Source organism: Hetaerina americana, unplaced genomic scaffold, assembly GCF_022747635.1.
Source record: "Hetaerina americana unplaced genomic scaffold, ioHetAmer1.1.p SCAF_11, whole genome shotgun sequence".
NCBI classification, from domain to species: domain Eukaryota; kingdom Metazoa; phylum Arthropoda; class Insecta; order Odonata; family Calopterygidae; genus Hetaerina; species Hetaerina americana.
Window position 1 is genome coordinate 24,826,394 of NW_027286181.1, and position 25,611 is coordinate 24,852,004.

The 25,611-nt window shown below is 42.3% G+C and overlaps 1 protein-coding gene across 3 annotated transcripts in view; it reads right to left on the bottom strand.

Moving 5' to 3' along the window:
- PDZ-GEF (PDZ domain-containing guanine nucleotide exchange factor) overlaps positions 1-20,763 on the bottom strand; it is a 33,953-nt gene extending 13,190 nt beyond the window's left edge. For all 3 annotated transcript variants that reach the window (XR_011703907.1, XR_011703908.1, XM_071599503.1), the window contains exons 1-13: positions 20,618-20,763; positions 6,907-7,062; positions 5,995-6,134; positions 5,204-5,435; positions 4,943-5,079; positions 4,674-4,824; positions 4,062-4,199; positions 3,601-3,760; positions 2,754-3,105; positions 1,761-2,028; positions 1,154-1,326; positions 394-628; positions 177-276 (exon numbers count right to left, since the gene is read on the bottom strand). Coding sequence is in view for 1 of the 3 variants with exons in the window: in XM_071599503.1 (XP_071455604.1) it covers positions 177-276; positions 394-628; positions 1,154-1,326; positions 1,761-2,028; positions 2,754-3,105; positions 3,601-3,760; positions 4,062-4,199; positions 4,674-4,824; positions 4,943-5,079; positions 5,204-5,435; positions 5,995-6,134; positions 6,907-7,062; positions 20,618-20,725 (2,350 nt within the window). In the remaining 2 variants the exon portion in view is untranslated. The remainder of the gene's footprint in view (positions 1-176; positions 277-393; positions 629-1,153; positions 1,327-1,760; positions 2,029-2,753; positions 3,106-3,600; positions 3,761-4,061; positions 4,200-4,673; positions 4,825-4,942; positions 5,080-5,203; positions 5,436-5,994; positions 6,135-6,906; positions 7,063-20,617) is intronic.
- Between the last annotated feature and the right edge of the window lie 4,848 nt (positions 20,764-25,611).

Here is a 25,611-nt window from a genome sequence, read left to right on the forward strand (position 1 = left end):
TAAAATAACTTTCAAATCCATGGCTACTGCTACATAGTGACTTCATTATTTACAAGGATTGGAAACATCAAAAAATTACCCTTATTTCACCAGGAGTCATAATATTAATTTTTGAAATTAATTTTGGAATTGGTGAGTAATCAAAATGGGAATAACTTTTTAGAAATCATACTCACGGGCAACCTTGATGAACTGCTTGATGATCTTTGAGCGACGAACTGGGTTACTTTCCGAGCAGACTTCTGTGACCACCCAAAACATTTCCCTATTCACAAGCTGCAACACCAATGAAATGATGACGTACGCATTAGAATAATTTTCCACACAAATAATTCCACCTCATCTGTTTACACGGAGAGAAATTTTACACAAGATTCCCACTATAGTACTAACCTCAGCAAACTGAGACAGCATTGGAGTGCCGTATCGGCTCTTAAGCTCAAATAGATCATCGACATATTCAGTGCTCTCTATCTGCCGAAATATGCTGAAATCTTGCAACGTGAGTTGAGTTGCCACTTCGACAGCATTCAACTGTAAGAAGTGTACTTGGCTTTCCCTTATGAGTTCAGGTGCCAACTCATCAGGTACTAAAGTTTCCGTGGACCCATTAGTCTTCAGGTAATATCTGTAGAAACAAAAATAAATAAGACTCACATTAATTCATTCTTTCTTTCTTAAGTTCAAACAAATAGTACAATGAGAGCATATCAAATGAAATTTATTTACAGCAATATATTTATTTTTTTGGAATATCGATGGTACAAAAATAATATTTTTAAAGGAAATAAAGATAACTGAAAACAACAGACGAAATTCTGATATTCACTTATTATTAATTAGCACTGTTCATTCAATTTTCATTATATTTGAAAAACAAAATACCAGATTTATGGACAATTAAGTTTGAACAAATTTCCATATACTAGTCAGGTAAAAAGGATTTTACAGTAATTTTAATCAGTTATGGATTTTGTACGGTAACATGAAGCCAACCTTCCATGTTAATATGAAACATTACAGAAAAAACACTAAATGCAACTAACACAAAAATTAGTAATCCATTCAACAATTCATTGCATAGCTGATTCTAATTTTTAACGACTTTCTAATGACCACAATAGGACCAAATGGCCCCTGCCTGGGTACATACCGGCTACTAAGTCCAATTCTTTCAGCCAGGTTCTGCAGTGTGTCAGGGAGGCGGCGCTGTTTTATGATCCCCTGTTCTGTCACGCTCACCTCACAAAGACTGAAATGTGAGCTTGGGTCTGTGAGACCAAATTCCTGCAGTGCCAACATGACTACCTCATGTGCCGTCGTTTCCTGCAAAATTATGACAAGAGTGAGCAACATTACAATATATATGATGATAAATACAGGGCTTATTCCTTAACCCAGCCCAAAGTCCTAAGATGTTAAATCCACCGTTCTAAAACTTCAATATCTGAGGGTCAGGACTGACCTCATGACCTTTCCGATTAGAGAAGTCAAATGATTTGAATCCTGATCATAGGCAAAACTTTCAACTCGAAAAACTTGGAAAGCTTACGGTACAATGTAAATCTGTCAAATATGGTTAGGATTCAAACATGCATCATTTAAACTGAAAAATAAACACAGGAATCAAGACTTCTTTGATTTAAGCTTTGCTAAACATACTTATCAATGGCCCATGAAACATTCAAACATACTGGCAAACATTTTATGAAACTGATTTGCCGGAAATTAAAGGGCATCAGCAAAAAATTTGCTCTTACCTTGTGTACCAGTAGGTATTTACAAGTTTGATCTGGTTTGTACACTTTAAGCACGTGTTCTGGATAATCAGGGGCACAGCCAACCATGTGGTGTGGGTCCAGGCCTCCTTCGACGCAAAGGCTACCGGTGAGATCCGGATTACTCCGACTGTGGGGGAGAGTGCCAATGCCATTCCCGCATGGTCCACCAACTTGCATCACTGAATTGTGGGAGATCACGCTTCCACCAGTAAATGCTCCTAGAACATCCTCCCCATTGACTCTATCACTGAAGGAAGAGAGAAGAGTAAGTTTATGGACATCAGCAACATAATTCACCTCCATTCACAAGCTACAATAACCATTTAAAGGAATCATTTTACTATCTATATCTTCAATGGCATGCATGCATTTGAAAATGTTAACTTCAATGGCTGAAAAACTAGACACATTTTTAACACATCCTTTAACTTTACTGTCTTTGATCAATCTTTCACAGAAAAATGCATTAATGCTCACTATTTTTCACATGCATGGAAACGAGAATGTATACCGAGACAGAATTCATCATCAGGCAACAGGGTTATCAGTTGTATTTGCCACTTGGGGCAGTGAAACATTTATTGTGACCTGAGCACAGTATAATTTTGAGTCAATATATTGATGAAAATAAGGAGAGTGAGAAAGATTGGTTTTGAATTAAAAATTATTTACTCAGCAGTCATTCCATATGCAGACCACAATAATCGCAATGGGATGAGACTTAGCATGTTTATTGGGCTGGGGGGGGGGGGTCAAGATTTTAATTAATAATTTGGTATAAATCAAAGAAAGAATCTCTTGTGTACAGGGATAATCGTAGAGTAACCATTCATACACAGAGATGGACTAATTATTGAAATCAATGCTCTCTACTTTTCCATGAATAGACCCTCTTTACATTTATTTTTAAGTTACGACATCTTGAAACCTTTGTGGCTAGTACTTCAGTGAATTATTTATGTCTGTGCATACCTGACTGCATTCCTAGGCAAGATATTGATCTTGATGAGGGCATTTCGAATTCCCCTGAATCCCTTGTGAGACGAGGATGATGAAGATGACGAAGTTGACGAGGCTGATGACCCTCCATCTTTTGTTTTCCCCGGGGAGGCAGCGTGTAGGGAGACCGGGGGAAGGGGAGGCGGGGGAGGAATGCTGCCGTCAGGGCCCTGATGACTTGTGCCATTGGATCCCGTCAGAATGCTCGAGTCATCCACTGATGATAGCCTTGCCCTCGGGTCGTCCTGGAGTCTTGCAATCTCTGATGCTTTTCTGCCCCGTGGTCGAGGGGAATTTTCTGGTGTCTGGAGCATTTCCTTGAAAGCTGAGATTACAAAGAGAAACCATTGCAACTCAATTCAAAAAGGAATAGGCTATGTCAATTTTTTTACAAATACTTAAAAAGAATCACAGAAAATTTTAATCGAAATTCTTCAACATTGACCTCATGGACAGATGCATCAATATCTGTGACCCAAACAATGATTCTTCTTGAATATCTACTTTAAAAATCAGGGTGCCCAATTGTATTCTATGCTGAGAAATGAGTATGCTCTTGGAATGAACTGGAACTCATTTAAGGTCCCATTATTAAATGGGATGTGGTTAAGTATCTGACTCTGACTCACTGAATTTAACTTATGTTGGATATTATATAAGAAGAATAACTATTAACCATCATATACAGATAGTAAGTAGAAACTTGCATCCAACAGAATACTTTCAGAAGGAGTTCAATATTATCATATTATATCATAAATGAATAAAAAACACAATTACATCAAATCTGTAAATGCATAGTAAAACACAATTAGCTCACCTAGTAAATTTGACTTGACTGTGATGGAAAGGTGAGTTGTTCCACGAAGGACTTCTAAAGCCCTGGCATGGCTAACATGCTCAAAACTTTGGCCATTTACTTCCAATACTTGATCGCCCCGCTTCAGTCCAACATCCTCTGCTTTTGATGACTTTTCAACCTGTTGAAGATTTTTTCGACACATTATTTACAGTAATGGAACAGCACTCTCTTGAGTTTACAATACATAAGCTACAGAAATTGTAGTAAACCAGCATTCAATCTTTCGCTGTGAATTTTTAGTTAAAATGGCAATGATAATTTTACCATACAAAATTATCTTCTATTGTAAAATAATAAGAAAAAAGTCCATCAGGTAATAAATGAATATCATGAAAGATCCTCTTCGATAAATTATCTGGGGTTTGAGTAAAATGGAAGGAAAACAATCCAATCGACAGACAAATCAAGTGGTCACCAACCTTAGAGATGAAAATGCCAAATCCTCGTTCAAAACCTCCAAGGATTGAGAAATGAAGAACTTCATCCCTCGTTGGCCTTGCCAGTGTTACAGTTCGCTTCCTCGCTTTGGCTGCACACGCGATGTTCAGCAGTCTTAGCTGCAAATGGGCATGCATACAAATTATTGGACTGGGTGACAAGATTTTTGCTTACATTTTAAGGACAACAATTTAAGCAATTACATGGAATCAGATGCACACTGAATATTGAATATTCACTCTTCATTTTAAAAAGGTGCAACCTCTGCTCCCCTCCTCTCCTCAAAAATGTGCATTTCTCATTTCGAATAAAACTAATGCCCCATGACATAAGCAAGCAACCAAGAAACCCTTCCATTAAAATGAAATACAATTATGACATCAGGCTGCCTTTTCATTAACCCACTGTAAAAACTTAAGCAAAATGTTTGTTGGAAATCTTTGTTGGCAAGGATATCTAGGGGGTTTTCCATGGAAATCTTTGATCACACAAATCATCGAATGCACTCTTGAGCAACAGGTATTCTTTCCAACTGTTTCTGGATGCATGGAAAGTACCAAACAATCCAAGTTTTGCCTTTTGAATACACTGACCTGTCCCTGCATCTTCTCCCTCTCCAGTCCTACTTCAAATTCTTCCAGGAATGCCATCATTGCTGGGTCAGTCTCAAAATCCGTGAAATGGTTGTTTACCCACAGGAGCACCACTCTCGTAACTCTGTCTTTCACCCCTGGATCATTGAACCTGCCGCGAAAATCATAAAAGGACGTTTAAGAGATTTTTAAGTAGATTTTTCTCGGTCGCCAAAAAGGCTGATTTTAAATCAAAGATAACTTGAACTCCTCAACTGTAGTCCACTCACCACTCTAAGAGCTGACTAGCCACACGGATTGGGGTCTCTATGAAACTTCGATGAGTGAGGAGGAAATCTTCGACATAAGTTGGGTCTATTAAGGAATTCTCTTCTATGAGCTGCAACATGAGACGCTCAGGAGTTCCCTAAATAGCATGAAAAACAAGTTTTCAGCAATTATAATTCATTAAAAGGGTCATCTTAAGCTTAAAATTACCAACAAAAAAACTAGATCACTTCAGTATGCATCAGAACAAAGTAAAGACTCACCCTTATGACTATGTGGCCTCTACGAGACCCTGACCCATCTGGACCACCTCCCCTCTGCTCTGTAACCATGACAACAGTACCACCTTCCTCATGACGTCTCGTATTTTCCTCACCCTGATGCAGGATGCGGTAGTAGTCAGCTTGAGTTATGCAAACAAACTGGCAGTCATCGCAGCGTGTCCTCATTATTCCTTTGTGATGAAGCTTGTCCATAGTAGGTGTGATCCCAAAACTACAAATATGATCAAAATTTTGATTATTAACAATAAAATGTAAGCAAAAAACAATCAAAACCATACTTTGACTTTGCCAGTGTAGACAATACAAAGTTGAATGCAACCCAACAAAAAACGATAACTTTGAATTCCCTGATGGGAGTTATCACAGAATAAAAAATCATAGGAACAACTCTCAACTCTACGACTGTTTTTTAAATTGTATAACACGACAAAAAGACTAAATTACGCAAGTATTTACATATGTACAAAGCATGAGGGGTATTTGATGAAATAAAGCACTTTCTGAAAACTTGACACAAAGTTGCATGCAAAATTTTGAATTTCTTTTTTATGAAGAGGATATGAAATTTAATTTCTTACTGACATGGGAATTTTTAAGATGAGACTTGGAAAAATTTGAGGGTGAAGACATTTTTAAAATCTTTTAAACTTGGTAATAAAACCTAAACTAATTAATCTTAGGATCATAGGGAGATTGAAATTGGAATGGGAGATAGAAATGTACATCAAGAGTTTCCAGATATGTGAATGATAAATTTTAGCAAACTTTACCTGTCACCGAGGTGAAGTTGCTGCGTTTCCCCAGATGGCATTTCTACTTCAACATGCCCATTGATTAGGACACTCCATGAGTCTAGCTCTTCTCCGTCATTCATCACTATGGTCCCGGCCTTCTCCACAACAGCAAATACCTACATTTACAGTGGAAATTGAGGGCAATAATATTAAGATTGAGCTGAGAGAGGAAAATTAAAATTCATAAATTTTAAAAATTCTTTCCATAAAATGATATGATAAGCAATGATATTCCAACTGCTGTTACAAGGGAATGCTTTTGAAAAATTAAAAATAATCTTCAGGATAAGGTCATTCTAGAATTATTGTGATTTTATTCACTCGACCCCCCTTGAAACGTATGCAACACACGAAACCTAATAGATAGAAAACTGTGCCCTTAAAGGAAAAAATTCAGGATTACATTCTTATTATTTATTAATTAATAATTTACGCATTCTTGTAACCCGACACATGTTAACAGAGAGAGAAAACAGAATTTTTATCGAGTGGGTCAAAAGTAAAATAGAGGAATACTTTCCTTAACATATAAAAACTAGACTCAGCTATTGGTAACCATGAACGAACATATGCTACGACTACACACATTAAAAGTTCTCAATTGTCACACACACATGCGAGCTGAATCACGAAAGTCCTCTCCGTTTATCACAAACAACTTGAGCAATCGAATTACTAGTCAAGTAAAAATTGTTCGTTCATCTATTTCCAATGAATAAGAAATACTCCCAGGGTTATTCTTCCAAATAATAAAAATACTCATAAATAACAAAATACTTCTAAATGGCAGAGGTTTAAATTCCTTGGTTCGACTACTCAGCATGCAAAAAAGACCTTCGAGACGCCAAAGACGAAGGGAGACGAGACAGGTGAAGTGGAAGGACTTACCATTACGCTGCACAAAGCTCTTCTGACTGCAAGTGTCATGTTGGTGAATGCTTTGAGATGCTGCGTGAATTCCAGCAGCGTTTCTATGTCCTCTTCCCCTCTTTCTGAAGGATCCTTTTCCAAGCACTCCCTGACAGTGTCACGGACTGTCAAGCTCTGTAAGATAATTTAGGTCATGAGAAAACAAAGGGTTGACAGCGACACTTTTACATCTGAAACAAAAGCTGCAAAACTTCGAGTGAGTGCACGACGAAAAAAGCGAAATTCAGTGAACTCCCAACAGAATATTTCATACGCTTGAGTTCTATCCTTGCACTAACTTTAAGGGTTTTATCATAGATCTTTAGCATTCAGTCATTAAGTCACAACATGATGATAAAAGTATCAAAATTAAGATATGAAAATAAAAGACAAGACAAGTCGTTCAAAGAAACTTAGCTATCACCACTGTTACCGAATCAATATTAATTCACATTAAAACCAATGTTTGTAATTTTGGCCGTCGTTACTTCGTAGCATTAGTTTTGATGCCATTTTTGTACCGACGTCAAAATACGTACAGGATTTGTCATATTCTCTGCGAGCGTTCCGAAGATTTGATTCCTGCGCACTCGTAAATACCAAATACATATAATACTTTAGCATAGCATCGATAGGAGATGACTGACGATAAACACAGGACGGCATATGTAATACATCCAGAGCACAAAGAAAACTCTTAAGATGGCATGATTTCTTCTCTAAAACGAATAAGAAATTTGACACTTACCGGTAATAGTGTTTATTTGAAGGAATTTAATAATTTAAATTAGTTAAAGAATGCTAACGACTGCGGAAAATACCCGGACTTTAATTTTTTAAGGATATATCGAAATAAACAGCACTCTACTTAGGTAAATGTAAGGTGTTCCTTCTGTTTCATTCCCGTTCCGATTTCCTCCAGTGTGTGACTTCATAAAAAGATAAATTTTTTCGCACGGTATTTGGATTGGGAATTTTTATTGGGAACATCGTACCCGGATCCTTTGGAAAAATAATCGAGAGTCCCTTTTCAACGAAGTTTCGCGCCAAGAATACTGACTCGGAAGTGCGTTTTCCTCACTAAACTTCCTAATATTCCGTTCGCTTCGTCTCCTCCTCCTCCTGGGAGCCTTGGTTTATGTCCCCTCCCCTTATTTGCCACCACCCCCTATAACTTGAGGGTATCTTTTCCACGACGCTGATCTCCTCTATCGCCGAAGAGCCCATCCATGGACGGACGAAAGGAGTGCGGTACTTAGAGGAGGGGAAAAAACTCTCTTGTGGCCATATCGGGAACCTTACGCTACCAGCCATCAGGGTCTCCCCTGCGTAACTCCATTCCCAAACCGCCCATCCACCCCGCTCCATGTCGTAACGCCGGCCCACTCCACAGCCCAGATGCGGCGGGTCACACTGGATGAGCCCCCTCCCCCCCCCGACGCGACCGATCACCAGGGATGCCCCCGTAACTTTGCCCCATCTCCGACCGCCTCAAACCCCAACTCCCTCCCCCGGAGATATCTCCCAATAAAGCGGTCCAAATTGCCCGCCGGAGTCGCCCCATGGGACCGAGAAAATGGAACGGGGCTTTCCCTAGGATTTGGCGTCCCTTAAGTGCATTACTTTTCCCATCTTTCCGACCGTTCCTCCCACTTTCCCTTCCCCGCAAGACGCTCGGCGGAGACGAGGGTTTTCTCGGCACGGGTTTGTCTCCGCATCGCATTCGACACGGCTTCGCGCCGCGAGCGATTCACGGCTACGTCACGGTCCAGCGCGATATTTCAATGTGCAGTGAGTGCTCTTCAAGAATGGGGAGAACTACGTCACCTAGAACAATGGGCGCTTACTATCCGGACCTCACGGGCTACTGAACTTCAAATTTTCGCATCCCAAACACAAACCACTAAGATGGAACTTTTTTCAAAGGCATCAACATCGGCATCATTATGATCATAAAAGATCCATCTAATTACCATGGAAGGGTTTTTTTACATATATATTTTACTGAAAAAAATACTTTTAAAATGAAAGCTCCTCAATGGTATTAAATAAATAAGAGAACTTATTTACGACCGTTCAAATAAAATACAAAAAGAGAATCAAACCCACGTGCCCAACAAGGGTCGAATAGCCTTAATTGTCTTTTAGGATTTTATTACGAAATTATGATATTCCAGTTTGTTTACTAGGGACAAAACTATCGGTGCAAAATCTGCAGCTTCTTAAATGCGTCAGCAGACTAACTGCGGGCGACCGCTGATCTAGAAGAATATTACTAATCCAATCGATGGTAAGACATACCGGATGGTTCGGTGGCTAATATACTGCAATTCCACCAAGTGCGTCTGCGTTCGAACCCCGGAGATGGCAGGATGTTTCAGGGGTAAACCGATCCCTACTTGAGTTGCTTTGTGGAGAGCACTTTAGAGTTAGTACGCCGTCCGTCGGATGGGACGTTAAGCTGCGGACCCCTTTGTGCCTTTCGCTTGAGAGCAGGCTAATACCGACCTCGGGTTTCCCTCCCCTTCTATATACCCTTAACATCATAATTACTTAGATTTACAATCCAATCCGCAAATGACCTTGGCTGTCGACCGCCTTCCTCGATATCTAACAGTGACTACTCGTGGGTTGGGTACACTATTCCTCGTCAATACAATACATTGGGATATTTTAAGAAAAATTCATTAACTTCTAAAGTGACCAATGGAGTAATTGCTTGGTGAATAACTTTGAAATAACTTGGAAAATAAAAAAGTCCAAAAGAGATCAACACAGTAATAAATAATATATATTACATTTAATGTATCTTTCGGTCGACAAATCGGGAACCTGAGATCTACCTTGCGCTTGCTCTATATTGATCCATACATTTTAAAATTTCAGAGAGATTTAAATTTCCAGACTATTCGCAACCGAAATGCCCTCCAGCGGCAAACTCGAAAGATGTTCGGGTAAGCAATTTTTCAAGGGTGGCCGGAAAGGATGGCAACAGGGAATGAGAAAAATAAAGCGAGGGAGTATAGTATTTCATTCTCCACTATTACCTTTCCCAAGGCAGTTCCTGAATGAACTCTTTCTACCTCCACCAATCCCTTCGGGGTACGAACGACGGTACCGTGAGACACGACCCTGTGAAGAATGGAGCGAGATAGGGTCCAAAAAGGAGGAAGGAAGGAAAGATGGAAGAAACATGAAGAAGGAAATGGAACGATCGAGGAGACAAAGAGGGAGGGGTAAAATCAGCCCAGGTGGGCCGGACAAGGGGACCACACGTAAGACAGTCTACGAAGCCTCACTGCATTACGTGTAATTGGATCGGATAAGTGAGGCAACAGTGGATGCCATTGAATACGATGTTTGCACGTCCTCGGAACGAGAGCATCGGGAACTCGAGGATCAATGGAGCCAACACCCTCGGTCCACTTGGCTGGACGAGGAGGAAAATAAAGAGGCAGCGCGACGGCGATGTGTCCCTGGGCGAGGAGATAGGGCCGCAAGGAAAGGAATGAGGCAACTGGGGGAGATAGAATGAGCTCTAAGGGAAAATTAGATATGGTGTTATTGAATGAGGAATTCTCGCCCGAGTGTCGTTTGATCTCTTCACCCTCATGCCTTCCGCAATTCCCCCACACTCAAAGAGCCTACGGCCAGGTAAGAACACTATTCCGACACATTGCGGTGCTAATTAAAGTCCGCTGACGAAAGCACTGCCTTAAAATGTACGCAGTTTAAGATTCCAATATCTAATAAAGCTGAAATTCTTCAATTAAGTCATGCTTACACCCCACACTTAATGTTACAGTGCACATCGATCTAGGGCCAAATCAAAAATGTCTTGAAAACTGAAGAGCTTACCAAAACTTTTATCACGAAGAGGCTGCAGTGGTCATTTTTTTATTTCCTGAAAGATGTCCCATTTCATGGAAGGGCTACAGTATCGTAAGGATTTCGGTATATTTACGGGCAATTGCTGAAAACGAGACATTTTTACGTACATCAAGTACAATTACATTAGGAGTGGCTAAAAAAATCTGCTCCTTTTCCTCCTAACTACCGGGTTCCTTTAGCGAGAGTACCTACTTCAAAATGGGAGAAGCTAATTATGCAGGGTCGCTTTTAAGTCTGCCAGCAAAATAATTCCACTTCAATTCTAAAACTTCCGTTGAATGGAAAAACATGAAGGATTTAGGTACTTAGTAAGGGGATCTCGAGAAAAATGAAATAATTAACAAGCCGGTAAAAATCGGCACACAAATGTTCTTCCGCGAAAAACAATTATTTAGGGAGGCCATTTTAATTTTACACCCGTTTCGTCAGGGTTTTCACAGAAAATAAATTTACCATTATCACGAAATTTTGCTTCGACATGTCAAGTGATTTGGCCAAATCATTCCTTAGCGTTGATCGACAAGAACACATCGATGCAGGAAACAACCACGTGCATAGGAATAAATTACGAGACGAGTAGTAGTATAGCGGCGAAATATATCGACGAGTTCATTAAAAACAGCACCTCCTTAAAGCTCTACGAGGAGAAGGGCAGGCATGATTAAAATTAATCCGCTTGGGAACCTAAGAAAGACGCGTAAGGAAACGGCATAGTTTTGTCCCACTAGAAAAAGGCCGGCAGGTTCACTTTATTAATCGTGCCATTACCTTCCTCCGGCCCGACTGCTTTTATTCGGGTACTAATTAAAAAAAACGAGAGACGGAGGGATGGAAGGGCGAGGGGGAGAAGTTCACGTGACCTTCGAGTGTGGCGGGGGAAAGAGAGTTGAGGAGAGGAGGAAGGGGAAGGGAGAGAGACTTGAGGAGAGTGTGGAAGCATGTACTGCACGCGCCCAGGGTTTGCGAGGGAGAAATTGTGGGGGGGTGGGGTATGAGGTGGGGGGGTGGGGTATGAGGTGGGGGGGTGGGGTATGAGGCGAGTGGGTGGGGTGGCGGGAGAGAAAGGGTGGGTGGTGAATTCGCCGGGTCTCAGGGTCGGGCGAACGGGTAAAGTTGAAGACGGGAAAAGGGGCTTCCGAGGCACCCGGGCCGAGGAATTGGAAAACTTTCCACGGGAAAAGACTAGGAAGTGGATCGAGAGGGCGAGGTGGGCAGGGAGGGGCTGTTTGGAGAGGTCGGAGAGTCGAGACGGGCCAAGGGGAGGTGGGAGTCGAGATTCTTCTGACGGTTTTACACGGTCCATCTGCATGTTGGCCTGCAGGCCATTACGACGCGGTGTGGCAAGGATGCGGGGATAATCCCGATGGGGAAAGAGGGTGAAGGGAATTGGGGAGGAGGAGGGGAGGAAAGGGTGGTATTGAAAAACATGGATCGGGGCAAAAAGTTGTTCGAGCGCGCGTGCGTGAGATGAAAGATTCTGATTCGAACCACTCGATTATTAAACAATTCGATTCCACAATTTTAAATCGACATTTTCCTTTTTTTTATTTTGGTCTCGTTCTGATTGGATTCAGATCTTAACGGAAGATAATCTCATTCAATCCGATACCAGTGGGAATCGAATCGATTTAAGGACACGACCTCGATTGACTCTCGGGAATAATTTCAGTGCCCGCGGATTATAATAAGATTCGAGCCCACAAGATTTTGAGCATTAAATTCAGGTAACACGAATCGATTCTACTAGTATTTTCATCGTAAACTCTCTCATCTCTAGCGTACGCCGAGTGGTACTGAATCGGTGATATGGAGAAGATTTCTCATTCTCCACGCGCCATATCCACTGACAAAATAATGCGAGGGCAAATTCCGTTTACTGTTTCGGCGGAAGTTCAGAGAGGGAAAAGGAGGCGAGAAATGCCAACACGTTCCACCGTTTCTAACTTTCATGCGAATCTGCACGGAGATGCAGTGGCTTTCGCATTACCTTTACGGCAGAAGAAACGGCAGGCAAGATCGTTAACGTCGCCCGCTAAAGCCTAGTTCACGGAATACGCGACGAATGTGCGCTCGCTCGATCCGACGAATCAATCGGAGGTGAAGAGGAGAAAATTACGCCTTTCTCCCAAACTTTGACATTTAACCGATTCGTGGATGAAAGAATAAATTAATGCCCGTGAAACAATAAACCGTTCGCCTATTTAAAACCACAGCGTGGCAGCTGCCGGCTCACTGATAACAGGGAGCAAAACTACCTGTTGCAAACACGTATTTATTCATCGAGAAAAAAACTAGCCATTGAATACATAGGCAGATGAAAGAAGTCTTCCCTATTTAAACAAAGATCTTAAGATCATTGGAACCACTGAGCGTTTACGCTAGAGACCCTGGTATCAACTACACATCCGTGGGAGCAATTTTTTTTTAAATATCGTTTCCAGATGGAAGGACGTAGATAAGGTCATAATTGAAACATGCGGCGCAGGTATTTTTTTCCATAAACGAATCCAATTCATGGAGCCGGGAACAATCGAACTTATTTTTTTTCACTTCCGAGAACAGAAATGTACGTACGAGAAATGGAGCAGCTTTCCGATATCTTTCCTTGAATCCATCACCGGCATATACATCCCCCCCCCAAAAATGAAAAAAAATCCTATCTTCTGGTGATATCGCGAGAGGTTCACCCAGTAAGCATTCCCCCCCGACTCAAAAGCCAATTCGAAAAACAGCGTTGGACGTCCGGGTGCTAAATTACAAGTACTAAATTGAAGGCGTGGAGGGGGGAGGCAGGAGCCCGGGGCTGAATAACTACATCCACACTTTACACCCTACATTTTACCCAGTTACCGCCGCGAGGGGGTGTGGCAGGGCGAATAAAGGAGGAAGAGAAGCTGAGGGCACAGACACTTCCCTACTACGGAAAGCATTTTTTCAAACGTTCCATTGTAAGAGCAGACCCAGAGAACAATAGGACCACTTCGGAACCTAATGCTTGAGGACGTCACTGAAGGATATGTGAATAGATAGAAGAAGATACGAGAGTACGCAGAAGAATAAAAGAGGCAGAAAAATGGCTTGACTTTGAAAGGGAGTGACTTTTATAGTAATATTATCGGAGGAGCAATTCCAGGGAAAGGTCCCACGCTGAAGACCAGGCCAGCAATATAAGTAGATAATATGGAGAAAACTGTGTGCTTAAGACCGATTAGGATGCAGGAAAATTTTACTTTCATCACTGTATCGGGAACCTTGGAGCGCTGAAATCAAATTACCTTCGGATTTAAGTGGTGATGGAGGTGATACAGATTTCACCACGATTAAAATAATTTTATCACTTACAAGTCTTACTCATACTTTTTTCACAAATCATAAATGAAAATAATTGAATCGACATAGTGCAGCACGGAACGAGGGAGTGTAATTATCTCTAAGAATTTATCTGGGCTTGGCAGGCAGTCAGGAGGGCTTGTCCAGCCCCGGCTCTGACCGCTTGCCAGCTATCCCGCACTCCCGAAAACCTACACGTCACGTGGCTGTGTGCGCGTGTATTTACACGTATCGTGTGTGTCTCCGTCGTGAGCCTGCGGGCCGAGGGTGGATCAAGACCTGTGGGCACGTCATTACGCCGCTGCATTCCCCACGTACGTACGCGAAACTCCGGACGCTCTCGCGGAGCTCTCCCAGCGGCACCGGATGTCGAGACCGCGGTGTTGGGAGAGAGGGTGCGGGATATAAATGTCAAAGTTCACGCCAGGGTGGGTGAGTGGGTGGGATGGCGTGGGAGGACCGATGTGTGGGGGGAACGGGAGGGGGATGGGAGAGAAGGGGGCGTTTGGCGGGAGGAGCTGGGGAGGGAAGAGAGTCGGAGAGGGGTGGGGTTGAAGACCGGCGGAGAATTCCGTCGGCGGCGGGAACGGGATGCCCCGAAACACGCGTCGAAAATGGCGTCCCAGCTACCGGGGTGGGGGGTTCAGCGACGAGGAGGGGAAAAAACAAACGACGAAGGCAGCGCGAAAACGAGTATGCCATCCCCGCGAGGAATACTACGAACGCAATCCACCCTCAACGCGCGAATGCTGATTTGTTGAAGAGCGAGAGAAATTCACGAATGTAGGGTGAATGGAGTGAAGGCTGCTTCCCATTTCCTTTCCACGAGGCTTCCCACTAATGTCTGGTGCCCAGACAATCACACAACTAACGCCCCGAGCGTCCATCGACCGGAATAGAACCCGGAACCCTGCGCTCAACAGCCGAACGCTCCACCCGCCATAAGCTACCATCCAGAGAAGGCAGAATCTGGTCTGGCTGGCGAACATATCGCAGTTTCGGCGAAGCTGAGGGTGCCAGAACTAGAAGCGGAACCCCGTCCCATTGGACCACCCTGTGACAAGATGGAGATAACGGGGACAAAATGAAATATGCCCGGCGAGATACACGCAAACGGAGAAGAGATAGAAAATTGATTTCGCCGCTCCCATTTTATTCTTCCTCCGAGCTAAGAGCGGGTTTACCCCGCCTTCGTTTTTAATATAGCATGTAATCGTAAATACGTAATACGTTTTCGTGCTTTCGATCGCTCGGGAAAGTCTGGGAGCGATGAGGTGGGGGAGTGTGAGAAGGAATGCGTTTGCGGGCGGGTGGGGAGAAGAGATCTCCTCAAAGTGATTAAACACTAATATCAAAGGAGAGCTAAGAGGCGAGGGGGGAGGGAGGAGGAGAAAAGGGGTGTAGTGGAGGGAGGGGATGAGAAATGGCAGGGTTGGGGAGGGACCGGATCCACCACGCGGGCGAGAAAGGCGCCAAGCGGGTTAATTTCCGTGGTGTCTCGACTCCTCACGAACCGTCGCAAACCCTGAGCCTCATCTCCACCCCCCCCCCACCCTCACTCACCCTCTTAGGGCGCTTGAGGTAGGGCGGCTCAGAGAATGCTTCAGCGTAAAATGTTCAGAGGCTCGTGAATAATTTCGCACCCGCTCCGCCGTCTGGAACATTTCTGGTGGTCACCCTTTACTTGACACCAAGTGTCCTGGAGGCTGAAACACCAACAGTTGACGCAACACCCATAACAAAGGCGGGACTCGAACCCACGAGCCTACGATGAAAAGGCGGGCGCGTTCACCAGCAGACTAACCACACCGGGATTAAACACAGAATAAATTATGCATCAACATAAACGTAACATGTTTTTATTACAATCATTCCTATTATTTTACAGGTATATCTGCCTGTACATGCAATAGTCGGGGATGGTAGCAGAATGGGTAGTGCGTTCGGCTAATGAACGGAGGAGGGCTCGGGTGTTCCATTTCTGGTGACTTCGGACTCGCAAGCTGTATTATATTTCGGTTATCAATCCTTCCTGGGAAATAACATGCACCACAGGGGAGAGAACTACCCCCTACCCTGATGTGCGAAATAAAGACGCCTCACAGGTCTGATTAGTACGAGACCACCTCAACCCTCGCCCACCAAACAAACCTACGGATTGATTACTTCGGTAATAATTCCGTACGATAATATGCAAATGTTAGCAAAGAGTAAATACAATCACGTACATTCGAGGAATAGAGATTTGGGTAAAAAATATCCTTTCTAATAAATAACATATTTAGAATTTCCCAGTGAAATCCACATTTGATCTCCTTATTTCTTCCTATTTTTATCATTTCTATAATTTTTTTCAACGCACTTCGAAGTTATCTCTGCAAATATGGAGATTTTTTACAATCAATTTTCCAATTTAACCGAGAAATAAATCAGTTCCCTTGCGCCGACTGGATTAACTTCGAGCGCGGAGAGCTGCGTAAGCTTAGATTCGCAATCCCTTTCCCTGTTCTAATCTAGCTTGGCCAATGGCAAGAATTGGAACGTAAAAAAACAATTATTAAAAAAAGATTTAATTTACTCAAGACAGGATAATTACTCTTATGCCATAGGCCAAGTTTTCTCCTTCACTATCAGATACCGTCGTCGGTAGTGCTGAAAATTGTTTTATGCGTTTGTCCGCTGACACTGTTCGAGGATGCTGGCACATTCACACGCGGTACAGCCTCACGCACCTTAGATTCGGGAGAAAGGAGAGGAGGGATGAGACTGAGAATTTTCCAGATTTAGTCAATCCGCAAACTTATTATCTTTTTTTAAAATAAGGGGAAGAGTTCACTCGCGTTGTCAACATAAGATCGCTAACCAAATACCTCTCGGGATTCACCAAAACATTTAGAGGAAATACATTTTTCGAAGCCGTTCATTTCCCTGATCCTAGAAACCCCCTGTGGTACGTGGGACACGACGAATCTTAGTGGATTTCAAAAGAAAAAATAAAATAAAAGATATCTTCGCAATGGAAAATAATTAATTTATTATGCCCAGTTTCGCTCTTCTGTGGTGATATTTTCCCAGAAAATTTATCCATATCTTGGTATATTTGTTTTAAATTTAAATACAAACCTCTTCGGGTATTTTTGTTGATTAATATTCTACTGAGAATGATTATGTGATAAACATACTCCGTTAATGACACCACGGTAGTATTAAATAAATTTACAGCAAGAGAGGACGTAATCATTACGACTTTCATTACACACGAAATAAGACGAACAAAAACCCAAAAGAACCTTGTGGAGTATTATGAGAATGGTCCTTGACGGAGAATATAATTCGAAAAAATTAGCATTAGCTTAGTTCAGCGCTTAGAATTGACAAATTATCTATTAAGGGTATTATTGGCAAAGCGATTCTCGGGAAATATAGCAAAAAAAAACCTTTTTGAATAAAAATTATAGGCCATAATGAAGAATCTAAGAATTACAATCCTTCCTGGGTAGATTAAATACATTCACCCCCATGAACTTAAACTCTGAAGTAAAATATAACATATGCCACTGTGCTGGTGGACTTTACTTCTAACACGTGGGTGAGAAAATACGTAGAAATGAACACCGTTATAACACCGTGTGCCGATGCTTTAAAAAAGCTACCTTCATTGACACATGCGATTTTTAAGGAGAGGGCCCTTGGGGGTATAAACAAAAGCGGTTGTCAATGCTGAAAAAATTTACACACAAATTCAAAAATTCTTTTTTAATAACCGATGAATAATGGAGCGAATAAATAAAATGTCTGTAGATACCCTCGAGCGCACAGCGACTAAAGGAATCCTTCGGGGCGGAAAGATACGAAACGTGCACCAAATAGCCCACAGGAGAGCGAGTTCCAACGAAATAAACGCCGAGGCATCGCGTGGGGTGGGGTATGTGTATATGGTGGACCAAAATAGAAGTAAAGGGGATGGAGATTTAATTAATAACTACCTCTGCTTAAATGGTCTTTCATACGGAGAGCAACGGAAAAGAGGAATGACTTAACAGCCATCAAAAGACGGGTTATACTTTTGTTTGAAATGGTCAAAGACTGCGTCTAAAATAAAATCTAAGTGAACCCATTGTAAATTCGAGGAAATAAAAATAATGCTAGTCGCTAACTAGACGATGAATGAAAATGACAAGCTTCAGCGACCTTCACTCCAGAAACTTCACTTCTTCTAACAATATAATCTACGTGCATCATTATAAGAAGAAAAAAACGGATTTGGCAAAAGAATATCTGGCATAGATGCGACCATTACACGTAAAACTCATAATTGAAAAAAAAAGAAAAGAGAACAACCTGAAGACTCAACTGAAAGTTCTGGGTACCATGATATAATCATGACACCTTTGATAATGTGAAACAACCGTTATTACGAGCAATAATGATCAGAAGAGGTTTTCCTCAACAACTGATCAAAGTCCTCCTGGTACATATGATGAAAGAACCATCATCCTAGCTAGATTTGAACTGCTTCAACGTCATACGTTTGACGAGGAACCTATGAGGGTTTGCTGGGTGGCCACTGCGACTAAACTAACTAAACTCGCAACTTAAAGGAATATCTTTCTAATCGGGAATTCCCGATTCCCGTAACATTTTCCAATTTCAAACATCACATTCCAGCCTTCTTATTTAAAAAAACGCCCGTCTCCATCCCCGCCTCCCGAAAGCTTGAAGAAAATCAGTAATCCCAGACTCTTTCCAGACTTTGCCAACCGAATGGAGGCCGACCCCTGCCCCGTGCTTTGATCCACACATCATGACGGTTGATCGCCGTGAAACTACTGATCAGTTAATCGAAAACGGCATCTACTAGATGACTCACCCAACTCCCAATTTCCATTCCCTCTCCATTTGCATCGACTCCCGCCACGGCATGAAATGACCCTCACCCCTGTGCTCTCTCTCTCACCTACTCCGCACCCCCTGCGGTTTTCGAGTCCGCTCGCCTCATTCGCGCGCAGAAGCAAATTAACGAGCGGGGCAGTCGATCGAGAACCTTTCGCCCCGACTACCCCAAATTCGACGCCGCCAATTCGTCATAATATTTTAAAAATTTTTAAATTCAAGCAGAGCCTCGACCACCGACTGATTGATTAGTCCACGGCTCGGCAAACTAGGTCTATCGGAATGCCTTCGTTCGGATCCGTAGTACATAACACGGTACCTCATTGAAATAGCTATGAAGACACCTTACCTGCAATTGTAGAAAGGTAATTATTTCGCCTTCATGCAACTAGACCAGCCGTTTTCGTCTTCGTTTCAAACGTTCCAACGACAAGTTGGGTAATGATTCGGTGCCGCAGTAAACGAAGCATACGATGCCCAGCTGATGATACAGACATAGGTCTCTAGGTCTGTCCCTAAGGAAAATGGACATATAGGGTCCGTTCGAAAAGTAATGCAATTTAATTTACCGCCCCGCATTTATTGGTCGGAGTGGTATCGAACCACTTGTAGTAGGTGGGGGGGGGGGGGCACTAAGCTTTGCCGCGAAACCGGTCTCAGTGCTCTCCTGCAAGAGCTTGCAAATTAACTGAGTGATTCTCCTCGATCATGTCTTCTCGTATAATCTCGTATAACCGATTATCTGCAACCTTTTGTAACCTTGAGGTGTTCCCTGCAAATAATGAATAGGTGAAAACTTCGAAAACAAAAAACTTTCATAAGGAACTGGTGATCTCCCCCCCCCCTACACTGTTCAAGCTTACACAGGTACCGCAAAATGGCCCGCTTGCCTGCTGGATCATAGGTTTACAGACTCCACAAATAACTTAGCACCTCACGCCTTAAAAACCGACCCCTCTGTTAGACGTATATGATCCGAAGAATTAAGCATGTCATAACATAAAAAAGTGTATTTATTCTCATAAACAGTCATAACAACTTGATTATTAAAAGAACCACCACTGTTAATGATAACATTTTCGTATACTTTCAATTTCTTTACGAACATTCCCTCTCCCGCATTCTCAAAATAAATTTCGTTTTTGTCTTCCTCCATATCCCCAATTCAATTTACTCACCTTTAACCGAAAATGCACCTCACAAACATCCAATCTACGATCGTTTCCCTTCCTTCATTCTGGTTTCCTTGCTCTTCCGACACACAGGACGTACGTCTCGTATTCCGGAATGTTCGGTGCCATACAACCAAAATTATGAATAAATTTACGATTTTCCCAACTCTACACCTAGTTTCACATAATCACTTCTTGTTAACCCTTCGATTACTACCCTATTTCGTACAATGATACTATTCTTCTTTCTGAGGTGGATAGGGTTGTTCATGTGTAAAATCATAAGTGCTTTGCCATCTCCGAGCCCCAACTTTATTCAACGTAATAATTGGTCTCAAATTCTCATATTTGGAACGCCCGAAGATAGGGTTTTCCGTGCGGTGGAGAGAGGAGAAAAAACTCACGTCTATGCTCTCGGCGAGGTCTTCTTCTTCGTCAGAGTCCACGACGGACTCGACGAGGCCAGACAAATCCACCTCGTCGGCGTCGAGGGAGCTCTGGACGCTCTGCATGGCATCGGAGCCACTGTATGCGGAGGAGGTGTCGCTGCTGTGAGAGCTCCGGTTGGAACGCTGGTAGAGCTCAGGGCGGCCGCCCCCGAGACCCCCCACCACCACGCTCACCGTCGACGAGCCCCCGCCAACCCCGGCACCCGCCGACGGCGAGGGCGAGGACGCGGAGGACGCCATGGCGCCGGCGCTCCCGGCGCCAGAAGATGAGGACGATGAGGCGGACGAGAACTGCAAGGGAGAGACAGAGAGAATTATTATTAGAGAGGAAAAGCAAAAATTGCAATCATTAATCTGTAACAACAATACAATTTATTGGATTTCAATTGAATCCAGTTCACATTTCGTGTAATCAATCAGATGAAACACTAGGCTACCATTTTATGAAGCATTTAAGTGTTCCCAAAAAATTGTAGCTTAGCTAACGTAACGTTAAGAAATATAAAAATGCCAAATATTCCGATATGTAAACATGGTAAGGGTCATTAAAATAATTTGTTGTTGCCATATTATGAAGTTTTACTTGAAAATACTCTTACTCATGCGGACTTGCACGTTTGAGAAATGAAGGCCTGGCTAAGTCAGTATTGTTAGAAGATTAAAACCATAAATTCACGCGATGTAATGTCATCACTCACTATCCATAGACGAAAATACAGCATGCCTTCAAGGTATGATGTCTAGTGCAGGGTCAATTAGAAAGCCCCTGCTTTGTTTACATGCATACGAGATTCCAATCGCCAAAAAACCTACTTTCAATGCATAATCATTACTAATGGAGTAGAGTGTGATTTTAAAATCACGTCGAAATTTATCATTAAAGCGGCCAATAAACTACGCTAACTTCCACCATGAGGCAATAACAATTAATTACTAGCCGCCTTGATTCATTATATTGGCTGGCTGAAATGTGTCCGAAGTTTCATGGCCCGCATAAAAACGGTCATTAATGACAGATACTTTATCATGAATGTAGTTAAATTTTTGCATATCAACGAATTAAAAGATATTGAGCGTTGTGCACGTATTATAACATGGCAAAATTCGACAAAATTAAATTAACAATAACGAAGCACATAACTGTGTATCAGACAGGCTTTTAGAATGCGCGAATAATTGAAGGACGAAAATCAATTAAATAAGATGATTCATGCGATGTGCAACAATCAATATTCATCGCGACATTTCCGCCAAATGAGATGTTCCATGAAAAAAGATAAGCAAAATCGGCAGAGCGCAACTTTAAATATTCAAAATACAACGCACGCGGAAAAAATTATCCCTTTGACGAAGAAAGGATCTGACCTGATCGATATAACCACAGGAACGGACCCTTGAACGCACCCAGCCGTGCTCGGCGAGGTCTCCCGTGTCGAATACGACCTATTTCCCGAATACGGCCGATAGGTGCCTGTAGGCCCGGACTTGTGACGTTTGTATATCTCTTTCGAAATGCAGAGGGAAAACGGAACACCAATATTCGATCACAGTGAAAGCTCAGCTATTTATGAACCAAGACCCGCGATATGGACGTGGGATTCGATTAAAACGAAATTTTAACGTAAACCCTCCTTTAGGAAGGACAAATCCGGACGCCAGCCAATCCGAGCTGGCCGGAACCCATAGTTCTTGATCAGTAGGCGTAAGTACGATTACTTTTGAGTAGAGTACGTATCAACTCGATATTTGATGTAAACTTTCCCATAGCAAAGTACACAAAGACAAAGCATACGCAGAGCCCAAAACGAGATGATGATATTATCATCTAATGTCATGCGTTAATCACATTACTGAATTTTGAGGGGGCTCCGTGTTTATGCCAGAATTCATTACTCAAGTAGTCAAACAATTTTAAATTTATATCAGAGTTTCTTCAATGCAAACTTTTTCTTTTGACATTCACCCATTTCAAAACTAAAAATAAATATGGAGCAGTATCTACTGTTTGAATCACCTACCTAGCCAGTTATTACGTCTCCAATCTCAATAATCTAACACTACTCAAGACAGCATACCTAAAAAAGGCGTATGAAATAAACAATATTTATCGCAACAAACTCTGTTTTCTTTTGGGAAATCTGCCATGCAATGTCAATTCAGAAAACGAATGGCATAGGAAGACGTCCCCTTTGTAGTTCAAAAGTACTCGTTGAATAGTTTCTGGCTATTCAAATACGCAACGTTTGCATCTACTGCTGAAAATTTCGCGTGAAAATAGGCAAAGAATAGAGTGGGAAGATATGGCGATATGAATGAAATTGGTAGTCCGTGGTAGTGAATCAGCCCGACCCAACTGCCCAAGCACCGTAAGAGAAGAATTGAATCAGAAGGCACCGGACGCCACGTAGGGTGACAGCAAGAACGCCTTTAATCGTTTTATTTCTTGGGATCCTCAGCCACTGACGTCCTACACCCACCCTAACGTTGATAAGAGTCTCGCTGACGATTAAACTTTGAATGGTACCAAATTGACTAATGCGAATGTCTTCATACTAAATTCGCACGGCTGCAGAATATCCCGTGTCTTCCAGGAGTACCTCCGCGCAGGTCTTCAATGTTATTCCAACTGTGTCTTCAGCTCAGAAGTCAATTTTCTGTCCTGAAGAACATACCACGACGCCAGCGAAACGTTTGTCCCGACCTACGCGGCAGAAAACCCTGAGAAAACGTAACTTCGGCGGAACCACGCCGGGGAAGCCTTCACGAGGAATCCCGTGGATTGCGGCAGTTTTTATGCAATACATTTAAACGAAGGGCTGCATCAGAATATGGGGCGAGGGAGAGAAAGGATAACGCGTTAGCGGCCAGACATAGCTTACATCCAAACGCAATTGCTGCGCACGCAATCGACGGATTCAATCATAATTAAAAGTTCACCGACCGCTCAAACACGAATGCGCGGAAGCACAAATCTCGCCGTACTTTTGCAGAAGATGAGAGGCTTATGAAGCAGTCAGGAAAGGCACCCAACGGAGAAAACTTCCCGACCAGACTAATTTCCTCCTGGTCCACCACCTGGTCGAGGATTTCAAACTCGGAATGAAGAGAAACTCTCTCATCAATAATATGCACGCGCTCGCACCAAATTGAGAACTTGTGACCCAGAGCACAACGGGAGGAGAAGGTGGCAACACACGAAATTATTACCCTAATGGAATTTCTCCGTGTCTCCTGATGGGCAAGAATATTATTGGATAACGTAGGTATGCCGCAGCATGGGGAATACACTTCCGAGAAGAGGTGTTTCGCGGTTGAAATCACAGCCGCGTGGGAAGGCAGTGAAATTTCCCGAAAGACGCCGAGAACCAGATCCCTGGAATGCATTTCAGATACGAGATATGCTGAATGCAATCCGTTCGTCACCGAAATGAAATGCCGCCGCAGATATCTAAGAACTTCTCCCGTAAGCCTAAATGTGGGTTCGCGTAAAATAAGTAGTCGTTAGATGGAATTCGTGGTGCATTTGGAGGGGGTTATTAAATTTCCTTCATGTCTATCACCTTCCACAATCAAATCAAGTAATAAGTATATCGTAAACCTTTTCTAACATTCCTACAGGAAGTTAAAGGTGAAGTTGAACACGTTCTACACAGAAGAATACACTCACTAAAATAACAAGCGAATGAAAGAAACGAGTGCTAGGTTAGAATAAAAAATAATCCTTTTATGCAAGCGTACGAGAGATTTTTTCCCCTGAATTTAGCTTTCAGACGAACATAGATACGCAACTCATATTCCGAAGTCGAACTTCTGAGAATACTACGGTACTCGATAAAAAATCCTCGTTTGACTAAATTTATATGTCCTCCCACTGTCATAACATTTATCTTATATTTCCCAACACAAAAAATAATCAACAGAGCAAAACATAATTAAGATGACAAAGCGATTTCGCACCTCGAGGAAATCATTTCTTTTTACTTGATTTGGTCCAGCCGAGACGCGGGTAAAAGTGTTTTTTTTTCAATTTTATCAGAAAAAACATTCAAAAATGGTTCACTCCCATGGGAAGGGTTAACTAAAGCGAAGAACCTCATCTGTACGCATGGCAACCATGAGGGTCACCGTAATACATAGCGTCACGTGAAACATTTCCCCCGAGCTCTATCAAAGCAATTCAAAAAATTCTTCCGACGATTACCAAGAATTATTTAGATTTAGGGTTGTTTATGTTGGTTTTCGAATTTCCACGTCATATGAATGTTGAAATTTACAAACAGGGCCATTCCTAATAGATTCGTTATCGAAATTAGGGTTTCCGGTTTGCATCACCCTAAACTCTATTTTCACCGTTAGGTTTCCATCTATTCCTAATATTTCGACCCCAGACCATATACTTGTTGGTTTCTAGAAATATGTCTCTTGTCAATCACGAATGTGATATGAAGAAGAGGAGTTAATGTTTTAAAAGTAAGGGGAAGACCGAGTTATTCCTGGTTGCATGCGGAGGATGAAGAAACTCCCATGACGTGAAACATTATAAGCTTGAGGAATACGAGTACATAGGCGCCCACGTATGAAATAATTTAGGGACGTAGCCGGAGGTAGCAGCGCAGTATTTCAAAGTTACTAGAGATTGGTAGCTAGTCTCCGACTACGTGGAAGTCATATAGTTAGCGGCGTGTAACGGGAGGGCTGAGCTACTTGAAGATTGGTGTTAGCTAGGACCCTCAACTGATCACAAACTGAATTATTATTATGTGCGCATTATCCTTATGATTTTCCTTCACGATTGGTGACGAACTTCAAGGCCCTGTTTATCTGTTTATTTTTAATACCACGTGTCGCTTTCAATTTTAATTAAAATATTAACATACCAACCGCAATAATCAACCAGAGATAGGCGAAGATAAGAGCTCACCTAGTACTAGGCCTAACAGCGTATGAAA